General features: G+C 42.5%; 1 protein-coding gene across 5 annotated transcripts in view; it reads right to left on the bottom strand.

The window, feature by feature from the left end:
• cab39 (calcium binding protein 39) overlaps positions 1-14,779 on the bottom strand; it is a 113,038-nt gene that overhangs the window by 22,580 nt on the left and 75,679 nt on the right. For 3 of the 5 annotated variants that reach the window (XM_085990536.1, XM_085990534.1, XM_085990535.1), the window contains exons 3-5: positions 3,811-4,020; positions 3,537-3,590; positions 2,340-2,504 (exon numbers count right to left, since the gene is read on the bottom strand). In XM_085990536.1, the coding sequence (XP_085846662.1) occupies positions 2,340-2,504; positions 3,537-3,590; positions 3,811-4,020 (429 nt within the window). The remainder of the gene's footprint in view (positions 1-2,339; positions 2,505-3,536; positions 3,591-3,810; positions 4,021-14,779) is intronic. The other 2 variants (XM_085990537.1, XM_085990538.1) reach the window with 2 other exon arrangements.

Below are 14,779 nucleotides of genomic sequence, written 5' to 3'. Positions count from 1 at the left end.
ACCACTACTGTGCACTCTACAGAAAGTTATGAATTGTAAACGTTATTTAAAAACAACCTGCAGCTTTAGCATACACTAGGATTGCTTCTCATTAAAGCTTTTAAGTCATTTAATTTTTTTAAAGCGCATTTTTTTTTTAAATTTCAGGTATCCCCTTATGGTGTGGAAACCAGCCATAAAATTTCCGTACGTAATTGCCGGGCAGTTGGTGAGCAAATAGCCCAACTCTGCGCCAGCAATTAGGTTTTCAGTGGCAGAGTGGATGGTCTGTCAACGCGTACCTTGACAGACCGCAAATTCGGGGTTTAGCGTATGCAGAAATCCCAAACTAGCGGTGGACTTCAAAGGCAGTATGGCGGCGCACTTCACGTGTACGCCTTCATACCCACCACAATATGTTGTGATCACTATTGCCTAGATGCTCCCCCTACACTTACTTCTCTTATCTGTTCTGGTTCATTTCCCATTACTAGCTCCATCAGTGCTCCCTCTGTTGTTGGGCTATTAACATACTGGGTAAGAAAGGAGTCCTGCACACACTAAAAATTCCATTCCCTGTACCCCTTTCGCTACCACTTTTTGCCAGTTTATTTGGGGGTAGTTAAAATCTCCCATGATTATTATGCTATGTCCTTTATTCATTTCACACATTTGTTGAAATATTTCTTCCTCTACTTCCTTTCCACTTATTAGATAATTTACAATGTTTTCACAGCATGTTGGGCTCTTCCTGTGTCAAACAGAACAGAGCTATGCCCTGTACATTGGGGACAAGGGAGTTGAAAGGAAGGTGGAGGCACATCTTTTGATTGCTGAGTGATGCCATCTTTTAGGAATGCTAAAGCAGGGCTAGATGGCTGGAAGTTGATCTCTCAGTGATCTGAGGAAACATATTCTAGCACTATTCTAAGTATTTAAAAGCTGGGGTTGAGCTGGAAGAACAAGCTGAAGCTACTTGAAGTCTGAGTGGAGCTTAAGTAATGAATGCAATTACTCTCATGATTAGCTCAAATACTGAATTATACAACCTTATTTAAAATGGTGTTAATATGTTTACTTACGGGATATTAGGAAGTATTGTTATTGAAAAGAAACTTTAAAATCAGTTAGATTAAATCATCGTCATCATCCACAATTAAAATATTGCAGCAAAGCAATATCAGTATCAAGTTATTTTCCACATACTCCCAATGATCTATTAATTATTCAAATGATTAAATGCACAAGTAGTTCAAGTAAAAATTAACTAGAAACACACATTAAAATTCCAGCCACTGAAGGATGTAAAAAAGCAATTTGCTGCAGGCAACAGATTTTTAAAAACTGTTTTAGCTGCACAGTACCAGAGGCAACAGGATTTTGTCAAAGTGGATTCTTTGCCCCACCCTTCAAACATCTTCTGTTGAAGCAAGAGGTCAAATATAAAAAAGGTAAAACACTCAAGTGTGTGCTTTGCCAAACATCTTTCAGGCTTTTGTCTGTGCTTTTCCCATATTAAGTTCCTTTCCATTGGATTCCTCAAAAGCAGAAGAGTTGATTTATGGCAACAACCCAGGCAGGCAGAGATCAAAAGCATACACCCAGGCAAGCCAGTCATTAGAGAAGGAACAAACCTTGAACAAGAGAGTCCAATATGGAATTAACTCCTTACAGTATCAAATTATTTTGACAAAACCCACTGAGTTTGAATTAGTGTAGCGCCCACCGTTACTCCAAGGAAAACACACGTTTAACCTGGACATTCCAATGACACAACCAGGTTAATCTTCAATATCAACTACCCTGATTTGTTGAAAAACAAGCCTCGAGTCAACTGATCAAAGCAGCTCACTGCTAATGAAAAACCTGAAATAGTGGGTTTGCATGAAGCTCTCCCAAGAGGCAGAATGTTAGATTTAGGTGATGAGGGAACTCCTTAATACTGAAAGTGCTTTTTTTTTTTTTTTTACTTCCCCCTTTAAGACAAGTAAGTGGAAAAACAACTCTGATGCACAACAGCGTGAACAGCTATTGACAGATTTCATTCGCTTATCTATCGGATCTGGTCACTCTGTAGACATCGGCCAAAGCAGCTGTTGCTAATTTTGAATCCTGCTTCTAGCACATCGAAAAGAGCTACTGGCTATCTGTAGGGATGTCCAGAGGCTATACTCTGCTCCTTGCTGAATTAATAGCTCACAGAAGGTATATCCAAGTTTAACACTTGGAAACTGTACTCTCAAACTCTAATGAATGTTTAATACATCTTAGTTTTGTCAACATTGGCAGAACGAAACCTAAATATACATATGCTTCAAAAACAAAATTGCTTTGCATTTGAAGACCATTTTTCTTCTCACCTCAAAGTCAATGAGCTGTAAATCAGCTATCAAAGTGCTGAGGAGGCCACTGTTGTACAGCTCCTGAGCCAGCTGTGCCACCGTTTCAGTTTGGGGTTCTTTCTCATTTGTGCCATACAAGATCTCCTTCATAGCTACCAGATTCTTTGACACCTCTTCTGTGGCCTAGATAGAAAACAAAGGTTTAGAAGACAGATGCTCTCTTATAAGCAACCAAATATCTTAAGTTCACTGAAGTATAAAACTACTGAAGCTCAAAGCAATGGTACACATCTGAAAATTTCTAAACTACAAATCACTTTTACTGTCTGAGATTCCCCTCTAGAGTGATTCTGGTGGTTTTAAAACCTGTTGAAACATTGGTTTTCCAGTCAGACAGGAAAGTGTCTTCTACTATTTTGAGGAATCAGTAACAGATTAATTGGTGCTCAGCTGTACTACTCTGAATAGTAAGACAAGCGTTTAGGTCTATGTTGTAGTGAAAGGTGATTCCTTTATCAGTCAGGCCATTAAGAGGATGAACAAAGCAAGGAGCTTCTCATAGGGCAGAAATAGGAAGAGCAGACAAGTTGACTGCCTCCTAGCAATATTTAGAAATTAATAAGCAGACCACTGACCCATGATCTTAAGTTCGAGAATGACGTAATGCATTGGAGTGCCAAAAGTATGGAATTAATTTCTTTAAAGTGTCCCCACAAATAGTTTAAAAGGAATAGCAATTTTATTTGAATGTGTAATTGACTCTTCCATTCCCTTGGTTTCAATTAAAAAGTAATAAGCAAATGATAACAAAAAAACTCAACCATATGATATTACATTTTGTTGGCCCAATAATTCTAGGGAGGGGGGCTAGGTTTCCAAGGATTTCTGTAGAGCCATAATTCCTTTTTCCCCTCTAAACCGCAAGAAAGATTGATCAATGGGGATATAAGTCTCAATAAATTAGATATTTTTATAAGCCAATGGGAAAGCAGACTTGGTTATCTTTATTGTAGCAGTTGAGATAATGTACCATCTTAAGGAAAACAAAACACTAAAAAAGTTCTCCCTTTTAAAAAGGCAGTTCCACTGGTCATATTGTTATTTGACCATCTGCAAAGTAATTTTTTGTAGCTAGTAACCAAAGCAATGAATGGGAGTTGTGGCAAACGTAAGTTATTTAGTAACCTATACAAAAAGCAGCCCCCAGGAATTTACCAATTCAGCGTGTGCACATTTTCCTTCCCTCCCTTGTTGCATTAGCCAAGAGCTCTAAACAGAAAAGTAAACACTTCCATTAAACGTAACTGTAAATTCACAGTAAACGCGGGTCACTGTTCGCTATTTATCCAATTTCAATTAATTAAAATTTAATGGTAGTTACCAAATGATTAGTTTAAAAACTGTGCAAATCATTCTATTCAATACACCACAGATGTGTCATCCACCACCAGGGAAAGCCTAAAACTGGGGCAAAAAAAAATCCATTAACTGATAAAACAACAGTCTTGTCTAGCTTCTCCTTCCCCAACACAACAGTGTGCCGCTTTGACCATGGTATTTTCTTGGCGTCCTTAGATTTGTCACCAAGCTGCAATTCGTCTGCAGAGTAGCTGGATAACAGATTGTGCCTTGTGGGTTGCTGACTGGAGGCACTTATTAAGGCTGGAGCACTCTGAATACAATGTAACCCTCCTGCTGGCTGTGGGGAAAAAGAGTTTATAAAACAGCACATCAGAAAGTAAAGCGAGTAGCAAAGCACATCAATAAATGTAGTAAAAAATACAATCATAGACAGTCAATCTGACCAGACTGACCATGATCTGTACTTTTAGGATTTCAAAGCTTTTCTTTATCAGCACTGAAATGCAAGTTGCTGCCAATTATTTCAGACTCTTACTTCAGTTGTGGCAAAATGTACATTAGAGGAATTGAAAAGCAATCATCCTTATGCTGAAGGTCAAAGTGCATGTTCAGAGTTCCTGGTTCTCAATTTAAAAGGTGAAGGAAGGTGAACAGGGGAATACATCTTGTCCAAACTACTTTCTAGAAGCAGCATATTTTTTTTTTAATTGCCTTTTAAAAAACATTTTCTATGACCTTCGAGTAGGGTTTCCCTTCCTGCTACCCCACAGTCAGTGGCATGGTTTCCAATTGCTCAAGAGGCTTGAGAAGCCTTTACATAAATTTGAAGTTGCACTCTGCCACTTGAAATGCAGCTACTCCAGAATGCTCCCCATAACTGGCAGCACCAGAGAAGCCTACCAAGGAGAGAGACCCTACTCTAGGGTATCCATGGATCATGAAAATTAACCTAAAATGCTGGGGGTGGGGGTAAAATCTGAATGGAAAAGAGAGCTTTTTGAACAAAAAAGTACTTATATTTTCTTCCCCTTTATGTAGATAGAAAATTAAATTACACAGATTTGGTTCAAAATGCTGTTATTTTACAAAATTAATGAATTATGGTTATTTGCAACTATTTTATACTTCCTCGCTTTTGCTTGCCAATTTTCACCACTCCTTCCTGAAGTGGACGACGCCACTTCCTAATGTGCTGTCTTACTGCTGCAAATACCAAATATTGAAGCTGAGGCCTTCCTGATCTGTGTAGCCTGGCTACTCACTAAGCCATTGGGGAGTCTCTACAGTTTTTTTTTTGCTTTATAAACATCTCTCTAGGCCCAGAGTGCTGTAGTATAGCATTTGGCAATTAGATTTAGTGTTTAATTTTACAATCTTGTCAAAAGTGATCCTTTGTTCAAAAAGGTTGGCTATTAACCTCTTCTGGAAGGGTTTAAAATACACTGGTCATACAGGCAACCCAAATATACGTAGAACCACAAAAATACACTACCAAGGCATTCAGTCAAGAATGGCGAGTGCAAAATGCGAGCTTCAATATGTATTCTGGCAATTTTACAGAATCTCTCTCCAGAAGACTAAATGGACACAGAATATACATGATCTGTAGAAGGAACCCAGCTTGATGGGCCAAATTTTCACAGATCAGCAAAAAAAAACAAATTTTCAATGCTGAATATTTCAAAAAGTTAGATCTGAGAACTGAGTAATCCTATAAAATGTTTAAATACAAAAAGTATTCAAACTAAGTTGCAGTGATTAAGTTTGGCATTGAAATGCCTCCTTCAGTTTAAATGCAAAGTTGGTATAAACCTGTTTAATACAAAGATTTATGAAAGATGCCACACAGCTTCCGAACAACATTTATCTAGAGGTCAAAAAGTTTACATCTTCCACTGGGTCTCATAACAACAATTCAGACTGTGCTCCTTTAGCTGTGGGCTATCAAAAGGTTTGACGTTTTAGGTATAAATGATCAGATAAGCTGGCAACCAAAACCTTTTGATGAGTGATCACAAACAGTGTTGTCAAAGGTTTTGTTGAACAGCATTTTTATATCATGGGGGAGAGGTTCCGGTAATGCAGAAAAAAAGACAGCATTTAATGTCCCTTTCTTCAACTGAAATGTTTCCTACTTTTTTTTTAATAAAGTCCACGGGTATTTCAGTTTACAATCTAAGCTGACATGCCAGTATAGCACTGAGTACGCTGCATTGTTGGGGGTGTTAACCTTCAGAGGAGAGGTCAAACCAAGGTTTGCTGTCTGTTCCAGTGGTTTAGGTGTGTGCACAGTATCAAAGAGCAGGGAGTTAATGCACAAAACAAGTGCAAAGTTGTAAAAAAAGCTTTTTGTCTGCAATAATAAATATTTAAGTTAGTCTGACTTACAAAGAAACGTTATTGTTTTGAATTTTAGTAAACAGAGAAAAAAAGTCTTTTAAATAGATGATTCAAAAATAATAATGGCTACCCACAGGTAAATACATGGTGTTGGAGTTAATTAAAAAGACATACAAACCACTTAAACTTTGCATTCCTGGTTTGAACAGTCAGAGATTCAGAACATTAGACTATAAAATTGCTATGTGTTTAATTCAATTTTTAATTACTACATATGCGCTGGCAACTAAATGCAGATACTGTACCAGCATGCTGCATGTCAGTAAAGTGTTCACACTACAGGATTAACAATTTCATAAAGTTAATATGCAGTTGGCCTACTGGAAAATCCCATGGTTGGCACACCTAAACAAAGGTTATATATGCCATGTATTAAGTCAGAAATTTTCCATCCCATTCATATCACTTTTTAGTTCAACATAATAAGAAACCTGTATTTCCACTACGTATTATGTCCTCTGTTAATTTTCGGAAAGAAAATGACTAGATACTGCCGTTCAAGTTCAAGCCATCCCAAAAGCACTTTATTGCCAATTAAGCACTTTTGAAGTGGTCGTCACTGTTGTAATGTAGGAAATTGCACATAGCAAGGTCCTACAAACAGCAATTAAATAAATGGCCAGCTCAGCCGTTTTAGGTGTTGGTTATGGGATAAATATGGGCTCGTACACCAGGAGGACTCCCCTTCTCTTCAAATAGTGCCATGGGATCACTGGCATCCACCTGAGAGGGCCTCAGTTTAACTTTTCACCTGAAAGGTGGCATCTCCGACAATGAAACACTCCCTCAGCACTGCACTGAAATGCCAGCCTAAATTATGTGCTCAAATCACTGGAGTGAAGGCTTGAACCCATGACCGTCTGACTCAGACAAGAGAGTGCTGCCACTGAGCCAATTCTGAAACCAATTTGATGAAAAGTGCTGTTGAGTCTTCAAAGTAACCCATTATCTTTGGCCGTGCACACTTCTTTGGCCAGCAGTCTTCCCCCCGCACGGCTGACCCTTTCTCCCGTTTTCAGAATTCTCATTCTACCTGGATCTGTCCCTCTGGCCTCTTAACCTCTCGAGATCTTTTCATTGCAAACTGCCGGCGTGACATCAGCCACCTCAATTTCTCTGTTCCCCATACCCACTCCAACCTACCTCCCTCTGAACTTGCAGCACTCCATTCTCTCAGATCCAACCCCAACAGTGTCATTAAACCTGCTGACAAGGGTGGCGCTGTTATTGTTTGGCGAATCGACCTCTACTAGCAGAGGCTGAACGCCAACTCTCCGACACCTCCTTCTACCTCCCCCTGGACTATGACCCCACGACCAAACATCAAGCCACCGTTTCCAAGACCGTCACGGACCTCATCTCCTCTGGAGAGCTTCCCTCCACAGCTGCCAACCTCAGTTCCCCAACCCCGCACAGCCCGCTTCTACCTCCTTCCCAAGATCCACAAACAGGACTGCCCTGGTAGACCCATCAGGCCCGATTTTGTGGGAAATGGTCGGATTCCCCCGAATGTGGGGTTCTGACCCACAAAAAAATGTCAGCTAGCTGCACGCAATTTTCCCTCAAGTGGCCAATTAATTTCCAGTGTGTGGGCAGCCTTGCTAATTGTCCATTTCCAGTCAGGAAGCCCCACAGTATGATGTCATCATTCGTGGTGCTTTCAAGGTCCACAGCAAGCATTGCTTCCTCTGTTGGCTTCCAAACGAACCATACAGGATGGCAGAGGAGCCTGCAGCAGCTGTGGCCAGTGCCAGACCCCGAGCTGCCTCCAAATTTGACGAAGCTTCACTGCAGGCATTATTGGATGGGGTTCGGGCCCACAGGGAGGTCCTCTTCCCTCGGTCAGGCAGGAAGAGGCCTCCCACTGAGACCAAGGCTGCATGGATGCAGGTGTCAGCAGATGTCAACTCGAATGTGCATGTAACCTTGGCATCACATCTCCAACTCCTTCCTCTACTCCCCCACAGGACCATCCAGAGCCCCCATCCCCACTGTGGAGGAGGAAGAGGCTGTGCAGCCAGACTCCTCAGAGGAAGCTCCAACCTCTGAGGACGCAGCGTCAGCAGAAGTAAGCGCACCCAGCACCAGCGCAGACACTCTCACTTCGGGGGGACCTTCGGGACATAGAGTAGTGTTGTCACCTGGTGTTTCACAGCTCACAAGTGAGCCTCAGCAGGTTCTGGAGACAGGGACAGCAGTGGAGAGTCCTCGTCGGAGGGTGCAGGACTCTGCCAGCTCAGCTCAGCTGCGCTGCATGTCGACCGTCTGCCTCTGGGTCCATCCGCAAGAGAAGAGGTGATGGATCTCCATGCACAGATGCAGGAGTCTCTGGCAGGTTTTGTCTCCAGGGTCGCTGCGAGTGTGGAGCGAATGGAGGAGTCCATAGCGACCATGAGCAGAGCCTTTGTGGAGTCATTGGCGCAGGAACGCATCACCATGGAAAGGTTGGCAACCTCCATGGAGGAGATAACTCGCCAGGGTACGGAAAACATGGTGAGTGCTCATAAGAGAATGACATCTCTTGAGGAGCGTTGGCCATCTATTGAACAGAGAAACCAGACCTTCATGGAAGTCCTTCTGAGTACGACTGCCAGTACAGATACGGGTCCCCATGGCCCCCTGAAGCGCAGCAAGGTGCTCTCAAGCCACTTCCAAGCGCTGGCCCCTTCTGGCCTGTGCAGCTTCAGGTGAGTGAGCAGCAGCCTGGTGCTCATCCTGCTGCTGCCGCCGATCCTCTAATGGCAAGAAGGGAAGGAAAAAAAGGCGTCCCATGCTTCTGGTAGATGCCTCCGCTGAGGAAGTGCTGAGTGAGGGTGGCAAGAGGGGCTTCCAGGAGATCACATTGGAGAAGTGTGTGAGGCTCCAACCTTCCACAGCTGTGCCTAAGCCTTGAAGAAGTAGCCCCAAGCCTGCAACAACAAGGTCCTTCAACATACAAATGCTGTCCCTTTAAATCGCAGCTTTCCCGAATGACCTGCAGCTGAGAGCAAGCAAGCCGGCAAGCTTCAGGCCAGGTTTCATCAGCGGGGTTCCCCGCAGGCGTGTTTAGCGTGGGAAACCCCTGAAAATTGAAAGGGCACCCTAAAATGGCATTAAACATGCCAATAATTGGTGATCAGGGTCCCGACGGCCAGTCCCGCCAGCAGCAGGTGGGACTGATTCGGGTCGCGGAGAAACGGCGGTCCGAAAGTCAGACGGGGCGGGGAAATCAGGCGGGGTGTGGGGGGCCCCACCCCATATTTCGGCAATTTTCGGCCCCCGCCCGCCCGAAAACCTGCCCGACAGCTGGCAGAAAATCAGGGCCATCGTTTCAGCTCGTTCTTGCCTCACGGAACTTCTCTTCCTAGCTCGACTATTTTTTCTCCTTGTCCAGTCTCTTCCCACGCCCTCCGCCACTTTTAACAGTTTCCAGTTTCCTGGCCCCAACTGTTTCCTTTTCACTATGGACGTCCAATCCCTCTACACCTCCATCCCCCACCAGGATGGCCTGAGGGTGCTCCGCTTCTTCCTTCAACAGTGGCCCACCACCACCCTCCTTCGCCTGGCTAAACCTGTTCTCACATTGAACAACTTCTCCTTTGACTCCACTCACTTCCTCCAAATTAAAGGTGTTGCTAGAGGAACCCGCATGGGTCCTAGCTATGCCTGCCTTTTCGTGGGATATGTGGAACATTCTTTGTTTCAGTCCTCAGTCATAGAGTAATACAGCACGGATAGAGGCCCTTCGGCCCATCGTGTCCGCGCCGGCCCTACTCAGATCCCCTCCCTCACTTCTTTTTCCAGTACATTGATGACTGTATCGTTGCCATTTCCTGCTCTCGCCCTGAACTAGAAAATTTCATTCACTTTGCTTCCAATTTCCACCCTTCCCTCACCTTCGCATGGTCCATCGCCGACTATTCCCTTCCCTTCCTCGATTTCTCTGTCTCCATCTCTGGGGATAGGCTATTGACAAACATTCACTTTAAGCCCACTGACTCCCACAGCTACCTGGACTACACTTCTTCCCACCCAGCTTCCTGCAAGGACTCTATTCCATTCTCCCAGTTTCTCAGTCTCCACCACATCTGCTCTGACGATGCCACATTCCATACTAGTGCTTCCGGCATGTCTTCCTTTTCCTCAACTGAGGATTCCCCTCTACCGTGGTCGACGCGGCCCTTAACCGTGTCCGTTTTATTTCCCGCACTTCTGCTCTCACCTCTTCCCTTCCCTCCCGGAACTACGATAGGGTTCCCCTTGACCTCACCTTTCACCCCACCAGCCTCCACATTCAACGGATCATCCTCTGCTATTTCCGCCACCTCCGTGATCCCACCACCACACATCACCTCCCCTTTCAGCATTCCGAAGGGACCACTCCCTCCGCAACACCCTGGTCCACTCCTCTATCACCCCCAACACCCCTTCTCCCGGCACCTTCCCGTGCAAGCGCCGAAGATGCAACACGTGCCCTTTCAACCTCCTCCCTTCCCACTGTCCAGGGCCCCAAACACACTTTCCAGGTGAAACAGCGATTTACTTGTACTTCTTGCAATTTAGTAGACTATATTCGCTGCTCACAATGCAGTCTCCTCTGCATTGGGGAGACCAAATGCAGATTGGCTGGCCACTTTGCGGAAAACCTCCGTTCAGTCCGTCAGGGTGACCCCGAGCTTCCGGTCGCCTGTCACTTTAATTCTCCGCTCCACTCCCACTCTGACCTCTCCGTCCTCGGCCTCTTACACTGTTCCAATGAAGCTCAACGTAAGCCCGAGGAACAGCACCTCATCTTTCGATTAGGCACTTTACAGCCTTCTGGATTCATTGAGTTCAACAATTTCAGACCATAACTTCTGCCCCTATCATTTTTTTTCTCTCTCACATGGCAGCTGTTGATCATCCTGCCATTGCCATTTACACTTCAGCTAGAGTCATCTTTTGTTTCTTAACTTGTCCCATTACCATCTCCTTTTGCCTTGAACCATCATTCCATTTGTCTTTTAATCTCTCCTGCCTTCCATCCCACAGACTTTCCCTTTTGTTCTTTCCTCCCCCCTTTCCCTGCCCCTACACTTGCGTAAAAACCTGTTACATCTCCAACTTTTTCCAGTTCTGACGAAGGGTCATTGACCTGAAATGTTAACTCTGTTTCTCTCTCCATAGATGCTGCCTGACCGGCTGGAGTATTTCCAGCATTGTTTTTCTGTTTTTATTTCAGATTTCCAGCATCTGCAGTATTTTGCTTTTGTAACCCATTATCTTTGCTTACTAACCTAAATTATTGAAGTTCTGAGAGACAATCTCTTGAAAATTGAAGTCAAGTCATGCCTAATTTATTCCATAAAACATGCAAGTTCCCGTTAATAATTCCACATTGGCATTTTGTTACTGCGGTTCTAAAGGTCAAAGAATAAGTGGAACTGAAAGTATTACAACACCGTGCTTGCCTTTAACACAAGGTTATTTCAAACTGCAGAGCCGAAGATCTCAGGTGTAACTAACATATTCCCCTGTTCACAATTATAAACTGAGCTATTAAAATTGTCTTGGTTTTGTGTTATTATGTCAATATGCAAGCAGCTTAGCTGTATGCGAGTGTGTGCTGGGAGTGATTAGCCAAGGACATGTGTATAATATCTTTCAGGCCTGATCGGAAATCTCTGAGAATGTCATCAGCCAGCAGTGATAGAAGCACTGAGTAACAACAACTCTGGTACAAATGACCCAGAAAATGCTAGACCATTGTCCAGATAGACAAGAAATAAACATGCTAGCATTACAGACTGGCAGTTGCAAGACAGTAGCAGCACCAACATTACTGCTTAGACAAAGGCTGCACGAGAAGCTCCTATGGTCAGGAAGTTGCACACAAAAGAGAAATTCTATAGCGATACCAGAGTCTATGGGGTAGGGTTGAAGAGGAAGACAAAGAAAAAGGAAAAAGTCACAAAAACCTATAGATGTCTTGGTGAATTGTCCTTTGATTACATGAGTTTTTTTTTAAACTGCTTTGAGACTTAGCCTGTTTGTTATTGATGTATGCTACCATTCACGAAGCTTATTAAATCCTTCTCTTCAGTGGCTGCATATCGGTTTCAGGTGTTTGGAAACAGTTCACTGCACTACATGTTTATGAGGCCACAATACATTCTTTAAGAGTCACTTGATCCCATGTGCAATATGATTCTCGAGGGACGGGGGGTTGAAGTGGATGCCTCAGCTTCTGCAGACCTTCCCTAAAGCAGCAACGGGTCAGTGCACTGGAATAATTCAGCTTCTAGATTTAGGCCCAATATGTAGTGCCCATGTGAATGCCCAGAAAGCAATCATTCTCCAGCAACAACTGTTTGATGGCAAGTGCCAACATATCTAGCAACAACCAATTATGCTTTCCAAATAATCAATTCAATATAACCCCATTTTAGTTATTAATCACACATTTTCCCTTGAAACATCATACATGAAACAAGCTTCATCCATATCAATTGTTTCACTATACTGCTCAAAGCAAGATTCATTTCGTTCAGTATGTTGAAGAAACCTCTACGAACAAGCAAATGAATAATTCTATCCTAACTTTCAAATTTGGATTACAAATGTTTGGGGTGGAGGATTAGTCTGATGTACAGCTAGACTAAATGCCATTTGTTACAATTTGTAATTTAGAGTAGCGTACAAATTCAGCATTCTTCAAATCAGCACCAATGCTTACCTTTCAGAAGTAAATAATCCAATATTATAAAAGACTGCTATGAAAGCATGGCAGCTCAATTTAAGTAACCAATGAGTCAAGATCAGTAAGATTACTCACTGGAGATGTGGTAATCTGGACACAACATTCATTTTTGCCCACTTTCCATAAACAATCTTAATCAATTTGCCGTTCAATACCGGCCCAATTCAGCAAGACATTTTCACCACAGTCCTTCACTGATCACCTCCATCAATACAATGGAGCTCTCTACGTAACTTTAGGAATCATATAGAATGGTTTTCATTTACACTGGTGGGTAAGCGATTCTATTCTCTTCTCTTTCCTCCAACTTCCAAACCAAAAAAGCACCCCACTAATAACTTTACCATGTACACCCTGATCTGCAACGGACTTTACTTAATTTAAAATTAAAATTTAGGAAACACACACATTACAGCACTCTCCAATCCCAAACAAGATTGCTGTCCCCTAATAATATACAACCATCCCCTTGAAGAAAAATGTTGATTATCAGATGTTGGGAGTGTTTCCCCTCCGACTCCCCACCCCCTCCCAAAGTCCACAGCTTGGTTTAGAGGCTTTACAAATTTGCACAAACTTTTTTTTTTTTTTTTAATATAAAAAAGGTACACTAAAAAGGGTTTAAATCAGTTATTGTGCAGGGTTACAAGGTTCTGCAATTTACCTTCCCAAAGATATCTTTATTTGAAGAGGTTAATACCTCATCTGCTTTTGCTCCACACCTCAAACTATCTCCTTGCTGCACAAAGTGCTCCATTCTGAACATAACACACCTGCACAAGAAACACAAACACCCACTCAACAGAGACATCTGCTATACCGGCCTGCACCAACAATATCTGGTAATAAGTTTCATGGGCGTAGTATTAGATGGGCGGTGCATCTCTCCTGCATTAGTAGAGCAACATGATACTAGTTATTCAACAATGACCACAGGAATGGCATGTACATTGAGGATGAGGTGAGACTCAACAGTTCAAATATTTCAGTATAAAATCAGTTTGGATTTGTGTGTAAAAAGGACAATCAATATATTTAGCAATGTTTGAAAATCTTAACAGCTAAAATATCACCTCAGCAGAGTCCTCTGCAGCAAATTAGAAGATTTTAAGCTCTACAAACAGGAACAATCTTTTATTTTTAAGCTCCAAAAGGAAGTGTGCCCATTCATAAATAATCTTAATTACCTCCTCACATTAAACAAAAGAAACCACACAGTTAGTGAGGAGTTGGTTCTTCCTGTTGCATGTTACATGCTGAGAAGCAGTTAACATTAAAGGTGACCCTTTTTTCAGGTGCTATTGTTGCACAATATATTAAAGAAACTTTCCTATGACAAAGAACCAACCAGTTAAAGTGCTCTGGAATCACTTTTGGTGCTGTGCGTGGGATTTTAGTGAAGTGCAATGATTGGTCATGCAAAATGTTATTATATACACATTTGAACTGTGAAAAACAACCAACAGTATATTCTGTCCTTCCTTCCAAACTTGGCTTAATATAAAGAGACTATTTTGAGCTGAGCAACACTGATGATTGCGGCAAGAGCAATTTGAGATGATGAGTCAAGAGCATCACACACCATCAAAAATAGATAGGGACAAGTATAATAGCTTAAGGGAGATTTTTCTTCTGGCACATATGCTAAATAAGCCTAGTGACAATACTGGAGTTTTATACACTCAAGTTGGATTCTGCTAGTTTGTCAAACTGTGCACATCTACTACTTATTACCTTGGCAGAGGATACATTTATGGACAAACTATTGTCTGATCACAAACTGAACATATGCAGGTCGTCATTTTCCAGCTTAATGAAAATGAGTCAAGTTCACTACAATGGTCAAAATATAGCAGAAATTGGATATTTAGAACTACAGCAATGAACAGGCAAGAAAGTAACATTAACTGTGACAAGATCTCTCATGTTAGTGACATTATATATTGCATTAAAAAGCATGGGTAGCTAAAAATACAAC

Source organism: Somniosus microcephalus, chromosome 6 (genome assembly GCF_052327205.1).
Source record: "Somniosus microcephalus isolate GS21.2 chromosome 6, FLI_Smic_1.0, whole genome shotgun sequence".
Taxonomy (NCBI): domain Eukaryota; kingdom Metazoa; phylum Chordata; class Chondrichthyes; order Squaliformes; family Somniosidae; genus Somniosus; species Somniosus microcephalus.
The sequence above is the reverse complement of the archived record's forward strand: the minus strand, read 5'-3'. Positions and strand labels throughout refer to the sequence as shown.